The 18,270-nt window shown below is 51.3% G+C and overlaps 6 protein-coding genes across 6 annotated transcripts; 3 read left to right on the forward strand and 3 right to left on the reverse strand.

Annotated features, from left to right (window-relative positions):
• Window positions 1–327: 327 nt before the first annotated feature.
• PSV08DRAFT_224266 (uncharacterized protein) lies at window positions 328–8,315 on the reverse strand (the record flags this gene model as incomplete). Its single annotated transcript, XM_066092188.1, has 8 exons — window positions 328–2,122; window positions 2,171–2,819; window positions 2,866–3,633; window positions 3,687–4,356; window positions 4,408–4,558; window positions 4,610–4,771; window positions 4,820–7,677; window positions 7,730–8,315. The coding sequence occupies 8 exons, from the start codon at window positions 8,313–8,315 to the stop codon at window positions 485–487; spliced, it is 7,482 nt and encodes a 2,493-aa protein (XP_065948983.1). The 3' UTR covers window positions 328–484.
• Window positions 8,316–8,932: 617 nt separating this feature from the next.
• Window positions 8,933–9,812, forward strand: PSV08DRAFT_352057 (uncharacterized protein; the record flags this gene model as incomplete). The annotated part of the gene is made up of 3 exons (XM_014223004.2): window positions 8,933–9,003; window positions 9,057–9,107; window positions 9,197–9,812. 3 exons carry the CDS (start codon window positions 8,933–8,935, stop codon window positions 9,810–9,812), a joined length of 738 nt encoding a protein of 245 aa, XP_014078479.1.
• PSV08DRAFT_224270 (Alpha/Beta hydrolase protein) lies at window positions 9,635–11,772 on the reverse strand. Its single transcript, XM_014223005.2, has 2 exons — window positions 10,763–11,772; window positions 9,635–10,710 (listed from the first exon to the last, which is right to left on the reverse strand). The coding sequence occupies exons 1-2, from the start codon at window positions 11,619–11,621 to the stop codon at window positions 9,986–9,988; spliced, it is 1,584 nt and encodes a 527-aa protein (XP_014078480.1). The 5' UTR covers window positions 11,622–11,772; the 3' UTR covers window positions 9,635–9,985.
• Window positions 11,773–13,204: 1,432 nt separating this feature from the next.
• PSV08DRAFT_181297 (WD40-repeat-containing domain protein) lies at window positions 13,205–15,481 on the forward strand (the record flags this gene model as incomplete). The annotated part of the gene is made up of 5 exons (XM_066091887.1): window positions 13,205–13,717; window positions 13,770–14,425; window positions 14,477–14,839; window positions 14,892–15,240; window positions 15,296–15,481. 5 exons carry the CDS (start codon window positions 13,205–13,207, stop codon window positions 15,479–15,481), a joined length of 2,067 nt encoding a protein of 688 aa, XP_065948984.1.
• A 228-nt stretch (window positions 15,482–15,709) lies between these two features.
• Window positions 15,710–16,373, forward strand: PSV08DRAFT_302656 (uncharacterized protein; the record flags this gene model as incomplete). Its single annotated transcript, XM_066092630.1, has 1 exon — window positions 15,710–16,373. A coding segment is annotated over exon 1 (325 nt), but the record flags the coding sequence as incomplete, so codon positions are not given.
• Window positions 16,374–17,094: 721 nt separating this feature from the next.
• PSV08DRAFT_44491 (uncharacterized protein) lies at window positions 17,095–17,985 on the reverse strand. The gene has a single exon (XM_014223007.2). It carries the CDS (start codon window positions 17,964–17,966, stop codon window positions 17,487–17,489), a length of 480 nt encoding a protein of 159 aa, XP_014078482.1. The 5' UTR covers window positions 17,967–17,985; the 3' UTR covers window positions 17,095–17,486.
• Window positions 17,986–18,270: the final 285 nt, after the last annotated feature.

The following is an 18,270-nucleotide window of genomic DNA, read 5'->3' on the forward strand; positions in this document are numbered from 1 at the left end:
ATGAAATCGTGGGTAAGCTGTACCTAGTAAACCTCATAGACATGGCAAGTACGACGAAGCGATAAAAACCAATCCTTCTGTGAGGCATTCACGTGCAAGTAAGCGATCTCCTCCTCGGCCTCTTCGGCCTCTTTGGCCTCCCCCTTCGTCTCCTTGGCCTCCTCGACCCTCTCTACCATGACAATAACCAAAGTTATAATTCGAGGTAGTCGTATCTCTACCATATTTACGAATCAAACCAGCCCCCAATCCATCCGAACGCGCCTAAGCACCCACGCTATGCCACCTTAATAGAAGTCATAGACCAATGATCGTGAAAGAAACACAAGCCAAAGGCACAGTATACTGCATGGCAGTATCTGGAGCTGAATAGTATATACGTATGACATTATTCGTATCTCCATCATGTTCATTCAGCCCAGGCCCAACCTATGTTAACGCGCCCAAGCACCCACGCTGTGCAGAAATCGTAAATCAATAATCATCACTCAACGCCAGCTACCCCCTCCACGTCTGACTCGCTACCAAAATCTGACTGGTCGTAAAGATCCCCTGCTGATAGACGACTGTCGTCTTGCGGCCACGAGTGCAATCGTGGCTCAATATCTGTTTGCCACGCATATATACGAGCACTATCGTTTGCGTCATCCCTGTAAATGTCCAAGTTTGGATCTGGATCCTCACTGTGAACCAACTCGAAGATCTGTCGAAGGAGAAATTGACAGGACGAAATGAGCGGAGTCATATGAATCCTCAGCATACCCGCATCCTTTTCGAAAATAATACGCTGCATCATTTCGCCCAATAATTCACGAAGTGATCTCCATTTGAAAGCCACCATGTCCGTCGGCCATTCGTCGTCGTGATCCTTGTAGAGTTCGCTCACCAGTAGTTCTGCGCTCTGGCGTACACTCTCTAGAGGATTGAGAAGCAAAGCAGGTGCCCATATGCGACTCCTCGCCATGACCCAATAGAAGAAAACGTATGGGTGCCGTTGTTCGAAGAGTGCCTCATTTTCAGCCTTCAGAAGACCGATGAAGAAGTCCAAGACAGCCATCCCATTCGGTAGTCGTTCTTCTTCCAGTCGATTCGCCGACGCGATTGCTTTGGACACCGTGGTGATCAGTCTGATAACATTCTCGGCTGCTGGAGATGTTTCACAAAAAGAAAGCGCCGCTTGTACGTATGCGTCGCAAAAAGGCGGATCAAGACCTACGCCATCGTTGATCGTCTTGAAAAGATTCGACTGAGCATGCGGGTCCATCCAGCTAATCATCGTTTTGACAATGTCCCCAGGATAGAAGTATTCCGCTTTGGTCAGGTCAAACATCTCCATGGCCTTATCTGGTACTGCTATCGCTTTGAGTTCTGGATCCCAATAGAAAAGCATCTGTCGTTCTCGGTGGGTTAGTGGGAACTTGAGGCATTCTCGGTCGAGCGTAGCCCCGCGGTTTTCGATTAGAGTTGAAGGAACCAGTGGCAGGTTCGTGTCCATGTGTGAAAGTAGAGTCGAGAAAAATTGAATGAGCCGATTGTAAATGCCTACTTTCTTACTCAGAATCCTCCAAAACTCTGGGTAATCGTCTTGCAGGCGCCTATGCACATGGATGGAAAGCAGCTTGATACAGAAATCCAAGAAACCCTGGTTCAAGAACACTGTGATCTCAGCATGGCCAATCTCTACGACTTGAGTCAAGGTCAAGTAGAAGTCGTCCCATCCTCGGATGCTTTGATAGCTATCGTCTGCAGTCTGACGTAGTCTTTGGATGATGTCTACGAGTAGCCCGTCCTTTGTAGCGATGGCTAAAGAGTCAGAATCCATGTCATTCTCAATTCCTTCGAAACCGTATAAAGTCGGTTCTTTCTCACGGGATACCTTGAGACAATCGATCAAAAAGTTTCGTATCTGAGCGCGAACCTTGGCGTGTGGGCAACGGACGAGCAGGTTGAATAGTGCACCCTCATCTGTAGCGAAGTGCTTGAGAAAGACATTGCAACACATCGCGCATGGTAGGACTGAGCGTCGAAGCTGTAGCAGTGTTTCCGTAAAGAGATCAGAAGTAGTATGACGCCACGCTATGTGAGCAAGATGCGTAAGAACGATTTGCAACGACTGTTTCTCCTGCAAGGTGTTAGCTTGACTGCCTATCCATTAGAGATGAATACTCACATGCGCATGGTCTTCGGAGCAAGAACCATGATTGATTGTGCGTGACATGGCATGAAGTTGTCGCAAAAACTTTGTGTGGTTTGAATCGAACTGACAGTACTCTTGGATGATGAGTGCGTTGTTAACGTCAACTTCCTCTTTAAGAGCTTGTGGCGCTGGGACTTTCAAAGTTCGCTCATTCGTTGATGTGACCCATCTACGCTGGTCTTCTTCAATCGCGATACGGCGTTGATAAAACAGCATGTATGCCGAATACTGTTTGGGCATACGACTATAAGTGTCGTCGGTCATGCCCCCAAAGGTCCGGTACGCAATGTCTGCCGGATCAAAAGGTACCACATTACTGTCATCAAACTCGACCCAAGTCGGAGCCGCGCTTCCAGCAGGACTGGGCCGCTCACGAATGTAAGAATAGTAGTGGCCGTGTTCGCAAGTTCCAGTGTGTACCAGTACGCCCACTAGGTCAAAAATGTCTTCATCGTGTGCCTTTGTTGGATTACTGAGAGAGTCGACATGGTAAGCATTGATGTCAATGCATGGTGGAAATTCAAAGTGGTCGTGAACCTTCCGCCGGCTAAAGTCAGCCAAGTCAAACTCGAATCGCTTGAGATGGAAAATGAGGTTGTCCGGCACCTCCTTGAAGCAAGTTCTATACTGGTTAGTCTTTCTTAACAACAGTAGGGCATTGAACCTACCTTTTTACTGCATCAACGTATCTGTCGCATGACTCGCACTTGTATTTGTTGTCGCCTTCCATAACGTCTCCACTAACAAAGGCCTGGAGACTCTCATGTAGCGTGGACTTACCGACCACATCGCATTGAACGGCGAAAAAGGGTTCCGATCGCTCAGAAACATGCTCGCATTCCTTCGACTTGATCTGATTGAGGGTTTGACCTCCGTAGAAGGAGCGGAATTCCTGTTTGTTCTCTTCCTTTATGAGCTGACGTTCCCATTGATCAAAGAGAGAGTTGTAGAATTCGTCGGCATCCATCTGGACGCTAATATCAATTGGCATAAGGTCTGAGTTCTTGACGCAGGCTGCGAAGCTCCGTGGATCAGCTGATCGGCGGAAAGAGTGCTGCATGTTAGTGAAGAGCCTCTGTGTTTCGAGGAGAAGCTTTTGGGAGCCATTGCTGTCTTGAAGCTCTAGTCCAAGCATGAACTTGCGAAAGTTCAGGTTCATGAAGAGCTGAGTGAGAAGCGAATTCGCGTAGCAAATTGCACGGGGGTTGTATAGACCTACATAACCCGTGCTGGAGCGTACTTCCATCGAACGATCGACGGATAGTGTCGCTAGTGCCGTCTCGCACTCCTCCAGCTCTACTTCTCCTACAAGACGAAGGAGATCGTTGTAGGTGCTGCTGTCATCGACTAAAGCCAACATCAAGTCGTAAATCTCGCGCCTCGAATGTGATTGCAGTATGGGAACCTTTACACTGCTGGCTCCAATAACCGGTAAACTATTCTTCATCAGTACGTCTTCTTGCTCGAAGGCGCCGATGGTGTGACGTACCTTTTGGTGAAGATATACTTCTTGAAGACCTGCTCCATTATGCTCCCAGCGTTGACTGGTTGTTTGAAGGATTTCAGTGACAATATGCAGCAGAGTAGCAACCTCGTAAGACCAAACACGACGTAGTCAGTATCTTCACGACCCACAACTTCTTTGTGCTCGTAGACCAGCAGCAAATCGCTCCACTGAGCTAGCCATGCGCGGAGTAAGTTCTCGTCACGCTTGTATTCGTCCTGGGCGCGGAAGACATGGTCGGCAATGCTGAACAATTGTTGGGATTGTGCAGAATGACGAACAGAATCTGGAATAATGGCGGATATAGCGGCCCAAAATTGAATAGCGACTTCGCCCTTGGCCAGCGGACAAGTAGAGGGAAGGTCTCCTCCACATACGGACGCAATTTTCTTCGCGACATGCTCTCGGACAAACTGCCGGGTATCCTCTAGAAGCAGAATTCCATGTAGGCGCAATGTCTCTGGATGTTCGACAAAAGCTTCCCATACAGCTCGAGAATGTAGCGATGCCTCGATGATAGCCCCATAGCAGTCTTGAATCACGGTGGCGTCTTCATTAGTTTCGAGCGCCATCGACAAGATGGATACAAGGCGATCTGCCAGCCGAGCTGGATAGGAAAAGTACCCAGCTGAGACATCAGAGGATGGCCGTTCTACTTTGTGTAAGTTTTTGACTGCAGCAAAGGGGCGGTTAGCGGAGCAGCTACCTCTGAGGAAGTCCAATAAAACAGTTACGAGTACTGCCGCTAGCTGCAATTCTTGGAAACTTGAAATGGTACCGCCGATGAGTTTTTCATTGAGCAGCGCTTCGTTCAAGTGTTGTACGGCCTTGCCCAGGAACTTTTCATCCATACTCGACTTCTAGCTTGTCAGTCTAATGCTTCATATCGAAAAGTCGATGTCACTTACATTCCTAATCTGCTCACGCAGCTTAGCTTGGAGAGCCAGAGCTGCATATCTCGCCTGGAAAAACTTCCCTGGTGGGAAAAGGCCTTCAGAAGAGGCAGTATCGGTCATGATGCTATCTGGTATGTTGTTGCGAGCCGGGAAAAAGCTGAGGTAGTCAAAAAGCTTGCACAAGTCAGCAGGAAAACCCCCAAAGCGCAGGAAAAAACATACCAATTGGCTGATGGTGTCATTAGAATCCATCAATGAAAATAACTCGTCAAAGTATTTGGTCACAGTTGACTCGAACACTGAAGATCCGGCAACCGAACCCGACAGTGGGCGAGTGATTTTCGCGTCGGGTGCTTTCTGAAGTAGAAGCTGACCTCCAAAGTCGATGTCAATGAGCTTTTCTTCTGCTTGGGCAGCTACATCAACGCGATGACCTTTTGCAAAAAGATTGAGCTTGGTGTAGCCTGAGACGTAACATAGCCTGCGGTAAAGATCATCCACAGTGTGATCTGGGCCCATTGATACTGCCTGCCGGTCGCCGTTAGCGCACTGGAATCGGATTGTGATAGCATCTCCGTAGGGTATGTCCATCTCGTCGATTTTGGAGTCCGCTCTCTTGGCGCGATTGAATTCTGGTTTCTGTCGTAGTCGCTCAAGCAGCAGCTTTTGGAATAAAATGATTCTGCGACAACGCCCTTCCTTTTCGTGTCGAATCGCATCAGAGACGGTCGGGATTGCGTCGTCAGAACATGACTCGCGTACGGTCTTACACGCGTCCCGTATCTCATGCATGCATTTCTCCACAAGGGCGACATGGGCAGCCTCTACATCTGCAAGCGTGACACCCTCGGCTTCGTTGATATGGACGTAGCGGCTAGCGAGAAGACGCGCAGCCCGATCTTCAACAGAGCCTTCGGGTGAGTAAAGGACCATGGACCATAGCAGATCAGCGCCAGGAATTTGCAACACTGTCTTGACTCCATCATCGGTCGTCACAAGCTCTCGAACGGTAGGGAAGCTGTAGTTGGCGACAAATTCGAACATTCCAGGGGTGTAGAAGCATGGATCCATCTTCGATAGGTAGGAAGAGACGAGTTGCCTGCAGTACTCATTTTCTGGGATAAGCTTTATCGTCTGGAATAGCTGTGCCCATGCCCAATCTCTTGCGTTGTTGGAAATTGCGTGCGAGCCGATAGTGTGGTCCCAGAGAGTTGGGAAGAGCCCAGCAGGCATGGCAGGGCCGGCGCGACATATCATGAGTGCAAGAAGCTCCAGTCTGTACCGAAGAGCTAAAGGCTGGTATGCCCTTGGTTCCGCATTCTTTTCCGTTTCGACCAACCACGGTATCTCCTCCAAGATCTTGCGTGTTACATCCTGATTTTTTTGAAAGAAGAAACCATCGCCTGTATGAAGTGATGATGCAAGTGTGTAGATGACCTTTACACTGCCAGTCGCCTTTTCAGAGTGATTGCTAATATGATCTGCACATTCACGATAAATGGCAAGTCGCTCGTCGAGGGGAACATGAGGAGCTAGACCGCGGAGGTGTTCGATGGCCTCGTTGTGTAGATCCAGTAGCTCTTTATCCGTCTCTTTCTGAGATGCTGTGTCGCATATGACGCGAACGCAAACGTTCCAAGGCTTTGCCCTTCGGTCCCTCGTGGCATAGTCCTCGACAGTTGCCCTTTCCACAACTTTGACGCTCAACTCATGCAAAAACCGTAACATGTTGATGGTGTAGCGGTTTATGGGGAGTTCGTAGAGTTTTGTGCAGAGGTATAAGTAATCCGTGACCTTCATGAGGTGCAGAATGGCTCGCATCATAGTCAGTGTCGCTGAGACGACTCGTGGGTCAGGGTTCGTTGCAATAGTCTTCCAGATGGAGTCCGCTTGGCTATCTGTCCAGCGATGGTTCACCACAAGAAACCCAATGATATTACCACTCCTTTGAAGGATTTGTGGGTGGGAGTCGACACTGATGATGTATTCGACGATTTTTCCGTCGATAAGGAAGTCGGATAGGTAATTCATGACAGGATGGTTAGGTACTGTGTCGTTATCACTGTATTGCTTGAAAATTTCAACCAGCCCCGAATCCATCATGCCGATGCTCATTACGCGCAAGTCCATCTTGCCCTTCATGAGATACTTGCGAAGAATCTTGAATTTCCATGCATTGGCAACAAGGGCAGCCAAAAACCCAGGGTCTTGGCAATACTCGTCTTGCTGCTCTGTGCGAGGGTTAATCTCGGTAGGCGATGAGGTAGTTGGCGAATCCGGGTCCCTGAAGTCTAAAAATCTGGCAACTAGATCTGCTTCTATGTCTTTATCCCAGAGGCAAAGTTCGAATAGCAAGGCATGAAAATGTTGAACTAGGTCCCGTGCAATGCTGGCTTCGGCGGTTCTGTTCAAGTTGAACAAGTCGTCCATGTATTTTTCCAGAAAGAGCAGCGTAGAGCGACTAAACTCGGTCCGGTCGTGCGCGCTGCTCGGGATAGCACTGCGAAAAATTGATAAGCCCAGTGCGAGCAACACAGGCGAGGTGAGGACGGCAATGTGATTCTGCGTGCCTATGGGGACCTGAAGGATTGCATCATTGGCTAGCCGAAGGAGGTTCCGGGCCCCGTTGGCTGTCATAAAGTCCTGCTGTAATCGCAAGACCATCTTGCGAATGTCTACTGAATACTCTTTGCTGACCATATGGTATGCTGGAGCTTTATCCGATCGAAGAATAGTATGTAAATGTCGAAGGTGTTTTTGGCTGATCAAAGGCAAAGGATATATATCGTCGGGCCGCGGCTGTGAAATTAGGAGGGCATCTACAAGTAGGAGAAAAGAAGAAGTTCTGACGTAGGCGCTCAAGAAGCCGTAAAACGCGTCGCCTACCCGGTGGTCATGGTCATGGTCATGGCGTGTGAACGAGACCCTGCGAGAGAGGACTTTGTGCACCAAAAGACCAAAGTCGTCCCAAAATGCTGCTTTGCTCACGTAAAAGCCTTGCATATCTACCGAGGGATCGGGAAGGTTGACGAGCCATTGCGAAAGGCCCAGAAAGAAGTCGGCATCAATATCATTATCGACTGGTGATTGTTAGCACGAAGGGCCCACGAACAGGCCTGGCAAAGAACGCACTGTCTTGGACATGCTGAGCCAGATCCCGAACTACACTAGCATAGCTACCAACATGAGAGTAAGGAAACCGGCGGAAGTGGTCCTCGGGGTCCATGTGCACGGCAAGGCCAACTGCCTCGTCGTTGGCGTCGTCGTCGTCGTCGTCGTCGTCGACAACCATGATGGGAGGGCTGGCAGCTTCGTCTTTGTCGTCGTCGTCCTCATCGTCGTCCTCGTCGTTGACCACCATGACGGGAGGGTTGGCAGCCTCGCCGTCGGAGCTGGAGATGAGGATGGGCGAGTGGACCGGGGCAGGCGAAGGACTGGCAGCAACGTCACCTGTATGGCTGTGGTCTTCTCCAGCGCGTACCGGGGAAGAGGGCGGGTGGGAGCGTATGGTCATCTCTACGTGGGTGTCTGTGTCCAGGCTGTGGGCCTCTGGGGACATGGCACCCAGAGTGTTGCTCCCGTGCAGGCGGGGGCGTTTGCGGGTGAAGCTCGCGTCGGCGTCTTCAATGGGATCACGGCGCGAGGCGGGGGCGATTGCTGCTGGCTCGTCGGCAGCGACAGCGACAGACTGCACTAGGTCATTGTCCTGCGCGGTCATGGCGGTGAAGGAAGACAAGTGCGACTGAGAGCAGAGGATCTCGGCGTGGCCAGGCAGAGAGAGCAAGCAGGAGCTCCTCTGATGCAGGCAGCAGCAGCAACAGCAGTCTGGCCAGCCTTGCTAGCCCGAGTCCTCGCGCGCAGCCAAAGGAAATGCAGCGCGGCAACGGTCATGGGCCGCAGCAGCAATCTCTGGGCAAGATGGGCGGTGGAATTGTGGATTCACAGCAGGCAGAGGCAAAGGCAGAGACGCGGGCTGGTGGGATATGTGTGTCTTGTCTAATTCGGTCGCTCAGGAAGATGCAATGCAGCTCAGCCAAACAGCCCCACCATCGTCATTGGTTCCCGCACTTGGCGGGAACCCACCACTAGCCGGAGACCAGGATAGCCCATGCCCGCCCAACATGGACAAATCCTCCTTCTTGTTCTAATGCAGGCACGCCCGCAAATCCACCAGGGCCCTTCACTCACACGACCCCGATTGCTGGTCGCCGCCGGACGCACTTCGGGCGCTTCGAGGCGTGGCATTGTCCCTTGTATTTGACGCGGCCTCTGCCCACCTCTCCTTGGACGCTGCGGGCAAGTAACAGCAAAAAACCCCATCCTCCATCTCCAGTCATGGCGCCCGCTGCAAAACAAAACACCAAGCCCGTCTTCAAAACGGCATCGCCTTTTACAGACACCCAATGGTTTGGACACCCCTACTGACCAATTGACTGACGGGCATTGCTGAGCGGCACAGGCCAGAGCTGTCGCACGACGATGAGCTGGTCGTCCTCGAAATGCTGTCCAAGTAGGTACGCAATGTGCTGCACGAAAACCACTCGACTGCCAGCCTGCACAATTTTCCCCCCTGCGCTGTCACTGACGAACCACCACCAGCCTCATCGCGCCGCTAGGCGACCACCGCAGAACCCACCTGCACCCATCCAAAGGCAGGAAGCGAAAGCGCGCCACCACCAAACCGGATCAAGATGACTCCACCACCGAGACCCCACCGCCTCCACCACCCATAGGCAACCACCTACTCATTGGCCTCAACAGCGTCACCCGGCATCTCGAGGCCCTGGCAGCAAAGACGGCACCCTCGACGACACTCGTCGCTTCTGCCAACCACCATGTCCCTCGCGACGACTTGCGGCCTCTGAGCATGGTTATACTCACTCACCCCAAACCATCTCTCTCACCAGCTCATGCCCATCTCCCTACCTTGGTTCATCTAAGCACCCTCTCGCCACCCTCTGCTACGCTGGATGCCCCACTGACAGCAACTCGCCTGGTTTCCCTGCCCACATCGGCAGAAAGCCGACTTGCCTCCAGCCTGCATGTCCCCCGCGTTGGTGCCCTGGCTATATATGCAGACGCACCTGGAGCCAGGATGCTGGAGGATTATGTTCGCGAGCACATTGGCGTGACAGAATGCAAGTGGGTCCCAGAGGTCTTGAGTGCAGAATGGCGAGGGATGAAAGTGAGCCAGGAAGTACCGCGTGCAAAGTAACAAAGAAACAGGATTCATCAATCATAGCACCAAAAGAGGCGGAATGAGTAGCCATGCAAACGAGTCGATCTCAAGTTTGGTACATCAACATGGACTTTTGATACCACCGCAAAACAACGCCCTGCGATGCAAGTAGAATACAATCACAGAATCGACCAGACCAGAAACTGCACTTAGCCCAAAAAGTCTTGAACAGCACCACCAACATTTTCCAGGTCCAGCAAGAACGTGTCGTGACCAAACAAGCTCTTTTCCTCGCCCAGCTCAATATGCCTCACGTTCTTGTTACCCGCCCGCCTCAGCGTAGTTGCAATCTCCTTTTGTTGCCATGCAGGGAACAGAATGTCACTCGCAACACCCAGCACAAGAACTGGCGTATTCGCCAACGGCTTAAGACCCGCCACTAGATCTGCCGGGGGCTCGTTGCCGTCCGTCTGCATCAGTGACTCCAGCTCGACTGGCTGTTCCTTTTCTTCATATGGCTCATCAGGCAATGTCAAGCTGCAGGCATCAGTATTAGCATCGCTGCCGATACCCTGTCCATCCAGATACGCTTGCATCTTTCCACTGTTCGCCTTGCGCACTTCGTTGATGCGATTTCGATGTTCTTGGCCGAGGTCAAAGAGGTCCATGGCTTTGGAGACGTAGAGCAAGCTGTTGGGGTCATATTCTAGGCACCATTTTTCTCCCGCGTGGTCAAGATATGTCTCAATCAAAAAGTCTGGGCATAATGCTGGGGGCCGCGAAGGGTCGGCGCGCCGTCGGCCAAACCGCTGTTCCCATTCTGGTCCACTACGATAGGTAACTGTGGCGATTTCTCGAGCAAGCTTCATGCCGCCGTGTGGAGGAATGCCATCGTAGTAGAAACCTCGAGCCCAGTTTGGGTCCATCATCAACACTGCCGTAACATTAACTCGTGTCCACAGGACTACCAGATTCCATGTACTGACCTTGTCGTTGGGTATGCCTCATGGCGATGCTGTAGGGATGGCTGCGGGCACACCCGCTGATGCTAACCACACGGCCCACCCGTTCGGGGACTAGAGTCCCAGCAGCCAGGCTCTGCATGCCACCCATGCTTGAACCCACACTTGCATACAGCTTTTGGATGCCTAAATTGTCCAGCAGTCGGAACTGCGCTCGCACCATGTCTTCCAAGGTGAGGATTGGAAATCGGGTCGCGTAGCGCTCGCCATTGGCAGGGTCAATGGACGAGGGGCCAGTCGAGCCGTAGCAACCTCCGATTACATTGGTGCATATGACAAAGTACTTGTCGGTATCCAGTGGCTTTCCTGGCCCAATGAACTTTTCCCACCATCCTGGCTTCGTGTTCGTCTCAGTGCTATGGGCATGGCTGGATGCTGAAAGACCGGTATGAAGCAAGATGGCATTGCTCTTGCTCGAGTTCAGCTGGCCCCATGTCTCGTATGCAATATTGAACTCTGGCAGTATGCCGCCCCAATCAAGGAGTATAGGCTGTGTCGAGTGGAAGTTGAGCGTGTGGCCGGATGTATACGAGGGCTCGGGGCCAGATGACGACCGTTTCCTTGAGAGTGATGCAGAGCGCGACTCGTGGGCATCCAGACAGGGAAACGAAAGGGCGGGGTTGGACGATTCGACTTCATGAGCAAATGAGGCATGCTGGGCTTTGCGCGGATACTGACTGTGGATCTTTCGCGCAGGTTGATTCGACTGGCGCCTCGCAAACCTTAGGGACGTCTGGGTTGGCCTCGGTGCGAAACATTGTGGGGTAGACGACGCGAATGTCAATGGGCGCGCGCGAGTAAGCAGATTGCGGGGGACGCTCATGGTTTTTTGTCTGTTACCCACAGCGCTCGCAGGTCGAGCACAGAGATAATGCGAGTGTGGAGGCAAAGTACTCAAGTTCCATGACGATACTAAGCTCTGGATTACAAACAGCAACGCGCGAAAGCAATGGAAATACGACCTTGCCGGACCCAATGACGTCGCAAGAAGATGGCGTGCTTTCCTCGAGCGACCCCCGTCGTGCCAAGCCTTTTTAGGAACGCGATCGTGTCTTTGCGCGTGCCCTCGGTTTTTTGCCAAATAAAGAAGAGCAACTTACTACACAGTACTCTAGAGCGTCAGTGGCCATGGGTGTTTTTTTCTCCTGTCAACCTGGTCCTCGGTCGGACTTCGCTCTTTGAAACACACGACGTATTCTCAAGTTAGCATCTTCCCTCAATCTCAAAAAAAGGGTGTGCTCAACTGCCCCGTCACAGATGCTGATGATGCTTTTGCGGCACAAGGCTTGGGAAAAACAAGTTACCAAGTCCGGTCTCCTCTATGAATTGCACATCCCAAGGTCGATCAGCTGGGCCTTGGGCATCGCAGCCTTTTGCAATGTCCGGCAAATGGACCTAGTTCAGGTACAAAAATACCTGGCAGGTGGGTCTACAATGGCCAGAACGTAAAATTGTAGGGAAGCACCCGGGCTCGGTTACCTCTTGAGCTCCGACAATGGATAGAGGCTCCATGGAGCCGCTCGCCTATGGCAACCGTGCACCGCCCATGGGCGGACAGGGAGCCATGCCAGGTGAGCAAAAGGAGGTGTCTGGCTGCCTCGTGAACATGATAGACAACAAGACATGGACACAATGCGGGATGGGTGGACTCGAGGAGGAATGTCTTGCGGGAGCCCGGTACAGGCGGTAGCTCTAAGCGCCGTAGTGCCAATGGGTGGTGTTGCACCGTGTTTGGAGACGTGCAACATGGAAATAACAGGACAACGCAGCCATGGTGCACTTGGCAGGCAGGACAGCGCAGGCAATGGCAGGCAGCCCCTTGCAAAGGTCAGGCAGAGAATTAGTATTGAGGGGTTGTTTTGCGGTCGTCGATCCGGGCTTGGGAACGGGGGCAGAGTGGCGTTCGCAAAGGACTTGAGAGTCCATGTGGTGCTTTTGAGACGCCGCATGATCCCCTGAGCGTTTGACGACATGCAGACACCAGGCTAATTTTGGGATACACAAGGCATGGCATCCAAGCGGGCAGGCAGCGTGCGGCGGAGGAGAATTAAGTGTGCAAACTAGGCTCCTTCGCCCCAAGTGCGCATGCAGGGATTGTGAGCAGAAGCTTGAAATGGGAATGGGCGAGGTCTGAGGTTTCCAGGGCTGAGCCAGTGATGTCTTGGCTGACCGCCGGCGTCACTCAGTCGCGCCTACCCACCCCAAACGTCTGCAAACCTTCTTCCCTTCTCGAACCCTCGTGTGCCCGGATCCCGTCGACTTTTTGAATCCCACATCCCCTCCACTAATCCACTGCCCCGTGACATTCCCAATCCGCCGCCCACCCCTTCTGCCTCGACTGCCGCACTACATAGGGAGCGTCGGACCACACCAGCCCAGGTCTGCACTGCACCCACCTCCTCCGCCATGGACCCCGACTACTTCACGCCGGTGCGAGAAGACCAGGACGCTGCTGGCGCCCCCATCGAGGACTCGGACACAGACATGGCCGCCTCTGCCAGCGCAACAGCCTCATCCTCGCGATCCGCCATGTACACCTCACCCAGCGTCCACGGGCGCAAAGGTCGCATGTCTCGCTCAGGAGCACCCAGGCCCATAATCACACCTACCAGTCCTCTTTCCTCGACCATTCCGCACAATCTGCTGCCCTCGGCGCCCGCCTCGCCGCCCACGCCCGCGCCAAGTCCCACGCCAACGCAGCGGGTGCCGGACTGGAGTACCGCCGCCGAACACGAAGACGGCGACATCAAGAGCATACGGGCGCAGTTTGGCGACATGAACCGGGCAGAGCGCATGCGGCTGCTCGGCGAGCTGCTCAACCTGTGCGACAGCCAAGAGTTGAGCTTCGTTGCCGAGTTTGTTAGTCCTAGACTTAAGAAGGACCCGTTCATGGTCCTGCCTACTGAACTCTGTTTGAGAGTGCGTTCCGATTCGTGCTTTTACCCTGGTAGACATGGCTGACCTCATTTAGATACTCGAATGCGTAGATGACCCTACTACTCTCGCTCGGGCATCGCAAGTATCCAAGAAATGGCGTGAGCTCGTCAATGACGACAGTGCTTGGCGGTTGCTCTGCCAAAAGTTCTCCTTCAGAACACTACCAAAACAGGACAAGATGGAAGAAGATGAACCAAATGACCAAATGGAAGATGCAGAGTCGAAGCCGTGGTGGCACGACGATGAGCGCACGGCCAGGCTCGATGATGCATCATCGGCACGCGACCACCTTGAAGTCGGACCTTCGAATAGTAGTCCAGAAGGACTGCGAACCCAAAGCCTCGACCGTGCCGCTAAGAGGAAACCATCTCAACGAAAGCAGCAGGCCACCACATATCGATCACATTTCAAGCAGCGGTACATGGTGGAGACTGCATGGCGAAACGGTGGAGTGTGTGACGCGCGACAGATCACCCCGGACCAGGGTGTGGTGACCAGCTTACATTTGACTGACAAGTACATTGTCGTTGCACTTGACAATGCCAAGATACACGTATTCGATACCGTTGGCGACCACCAAAAGACGCTCCAAGGACACGTCATGGGTGTGTGGGCAATGGTGCCGTGGGGCGATCTCCTCGTCAGTGGAGGATGCGACCGCGATGTGCGCGTCTGGAATCTTGCAACTGGGTAAGGACTCTGCGCTTCTAACTAATATCAGTCACTAATCCGTATACACAGCTTCCCTCAGTTCACCCTCCGTGGTCACACGTCAACCGTGCGATGTCTGAAGATGTCCGATGCCAACACGGCCATTTCCGGATCCAGGGACACCACTCTACGCATCTGGGACCTGAAGAAGGGACTGTGCAAGCACGTACTTATTGGCCACCAAGCCAGTGTCCGGTGTCTCGAGATACACGGTGACATTGTTGTGTCCGGAAGTTATGACACTACAGCTAAGATTTGGAGCATATCAGAGGGCAAGTGCCTCCGCACATTGACCGGACATTTTAGCCAGATTTACGCCATTGCCTTTGACGGCAAGAAGATTGCAACAGGAAGTCTGGACACCAGCGTCCGGATATGGGATCCCAATGATGGGTAAGTCCGAGTTTGTGTCACGATATGATTGGAGACTAATATTCCCGTGCAGTAAATGTCTTGCTGTACTACAGGGCCACACCTCGCTTGTTGGACAGCTTCAAATGCGTGATGATATCCTTGTGACTGGTGGATCAGACGGATCGGTCCGTGTGTGGAGCCTTGCAACCTACCAAGCCATTCACCGATTAGCCGCACACGACAACAGCGTTACGAGTCTGCAATTTGACAATACGAGAATTGTCAGCGGTGGAAGCGATGGCCGCGTCAAGGTCTGGGATCTCAAGACTGGCGTTCCTGTACGAGAATTGAGCAGCCCTGCAGAGGCTGTCTGGAGAGTGGTATTTGAGGAAGAGAAGGCTGTCATCATGGCCAGTCGGGGCGGTCGAACCATCATGGAGGTGAGCTAGCCGAAAATATTGGACATGACTTTGTGATGCTAACAAGGCTGACTAGGTATGGGACTTTTCACCGCCCGCCGAAGAAGAATACGACTCGCGATCGTCTACCCCAGCAAGTATGCCTGATCGTCTCGAAGCCGACTATAACCGCCCACGGTCTGCCATTCTCCCTGCAACCTCGCCATTGGTACAAGACACAAACGCCGGTGACGTGACCATGGATGATGTGGTAGATCCGTAGCCGGTGTGGGAGAAACGTTGAAGCATCATCAGAGCAGTAAAAACATTTCAGTCCTAGACTACAACGTCATTCACGCCGCCCCAGCGACAGCAACAAACAAGGGGCATGTACGAGCGAAGCATCCAACTCTCATCGGAGAGGCGTGCAAAATGCTCAGAGCTAGGATTTGCATTTACAGCAGCCCTTGACTCAAGAATCAAACTTGCCTCGTGGCGGCATCATACTCAGAATACCTGGGTACACAAACACAACTATATACCCCCCCTTTTTCATGCGGTGGTGGTTATGACTACGATGACGAGCACACACACACACACACACATAAAGAGAAAAAATGGCGTCTGTTTGTTCAATCACAAAAAAATGTACATGAAGCGGTCCCTTACCAACCTCCATGTTTACACACCTTCAACCAAAGTGTTGTCTTTTTTAAAGTGCTGCTTTTTTTTTTTACTTTCTTACCACTTTCGACTCTTTTTATTACTTTTGTTCAGATACCATGAAGGGACAAACAACAGGCGCGATCCCTCCCCTCACCGGATCAATTATTGCCTCTATCAAACTCTTGCTAACTTTTTTTTCATTTTGTTGGCTTTTGCGCATCTGTTAGGGCGTTTTTTTTGTTCAAATGTTTGTGTTGAAGCTCAAACTAGGACATGTATTTTTTCGATATATTTTTTTAACATATATATGCTCATAACTCTACTACAATCACTCGTCTATTCTTTTTCCTAATTGTTGTTGCAAACGAAATGCAAATGTTAGGTTTTGGAGTCCCCCCCCCCCTTTTTTTTTCAACGGTTATGAAAGAGGTGTGGGGGAATTCCTATCTTTCGTCTTCTTTTTTTTTGTTTACTGATTTATAAAGACAAAAATTTTAACTATGGGAATATGTATGGATTGGCATCATGTATGTAAAGGTGCGTACACTAAGGGGGAGGGCGTACTCGGAACGAAATGTTTGGGTTTTTTTTAACTACATTTTTCTGGTTCGTGTGTTTGTGCGGCTAGGTCTATGGAATAAGGGGGAGGGCAAGGGTGGAGTAGGGATATCAGGAGTTTGTAAGGGTTGGATAGATTAATGTACCTTGTTAATTATCACAAGCCGTTATTGCCCGGGATGTGTGGTATTGTCGCCAAATGCAAAATCTTGCGATTTGAGTTTTCGTGTCAAGCGATTGGGCTGGGCGCCGGGCTTGGGTTGGGGTTGGCATGGGTAATTTATCACATATTACCTTATTAAAGTTGGGCTCTTGTTGTAACCCAGGAGGCTTTTCTTGGGTTGTGTGAAAAAATGAACAAGTCATACTTTGTCTTTGGTCACATGGTGTCGAGAGTGCTGATGTCGGGTGACAGGGTGTGCATGGATCAAGGGTTTGTGCATCGTGCAAATGACTTCGATGGTATTATATTGGGTGTTGGAATAAAAATAATTAATGTACACACAAACGAGAAAGCAGCTTGGTCGATTTTGTTCATTCAGTGTACAACTATCTTTGGAAGTTAGGAATACTGAAAACACAACTTGTAAGATGTTTACAAATCGTAATGTCAGGTGGGCGTCTACTAGTATACCCTTGTGCACAGGGCTTAGTCGTTGACGCTGTCATTTTCAACCACTGGTAATTCTCATGTCTGGCTTGTTTCGGTTTAATGACCTATCCACCACCATTTTGCAGACTTCCAGAATATTCGGATACAGTCTTCTCTGGATGAACGAAACGTAGATTTCTGTTACTGTTCTTGGTATCCATAGACGCTCTTCGCCACCATGCTCTATTTCTCAAGTGCCTCTATTCGATTTTCGTCTCTGTTTTCTTGACAAAGCACCAAGAGAAATGAGTGTATGTGCCTCGATGGTGTCAGCAATTCATACGCGACAGCGACAACAGGTGCCGTGATCGAGTATCGAATGCCGTATCTCAAATTCGTCCAGAGGCAAGAGGTTGTAGCATATGAATCGTCCTTACTATACAGCTCCCTCTTGACCACTGTAGAAGTTCCATCACCAAGGCATAGCCTCCGCACCATATTCCATCCTCGCATCCGTCCTCTTCCTTCTCATCTCCCGCAGCTCCTCTTCTTCCTCATCCTCAAAACCCCCACCCACTCCCCACCTCTTCTTCACCTTCCCAACCGCATACCGACCTACTCCCCATATTGTCGCCGCAAAAATTGTGCCCGCAATTCCCGTAGGCGCAAGCACAAATCCCGCGCCACTAACAAACGTGCCAAAAGCCCCTGCGCCCACCGTTGCCACTAGAGACCCAATCGCAACGTACTTGGCATATCGGACTAGTCTCCAAAAAACAAAAATTATGCTTGATCGTAGGACCCGTAGGAGTGCGCGTGTGCGCCGCGAGGAAACAACGTTGGGGGCGGTTTTAGGGTCATATAGGTAGCGTAAGTTGCGTCGGGTGGATGCGAGCGCGGATGTGGAGCGCGCATCTATTTCTTTGTCCGGATCAGAGGTTGTGTACGACATGGCGGTGCTTTGTTTGGGGCTAGTGATTGTAACAGAGAGCGTAGTATTTGCGAAAAGATGTTTGCGTGGGTTGTTCGTGACGTCATTGCGCGCCAAGTATGGATAATGGAGTTCGCCGAACGATAGTACTAGATCAGTATCGTTACTTTTAATAACACTGTTAATAATCTTAAAGGTGTAAAGAGAAAATCAGATTCTTGCTCTGATTATACGAGGGCTATACTGGTTTGCAAGGTGACCTATCCCCTCTGTGGCAAGACCTTAACCATCCGTTGAACCTTTGTCCTCTCTGAGCCGGCTTCTA

The sequence above is a fragment of the Bipolaris maydis genome, assembly GCF_028858645.1.
Source record: "Bipolaris maydis strain C4 unplaced genomic scaffold PSV08scaffold_8, whole genome shotgun sequence".
NCBI lineage: Eukaryota > Fungi > Ascomycota > Dothideomycetes > Pleosporales > Pleosporaceae > Bipolaris > Bipolaris maydis.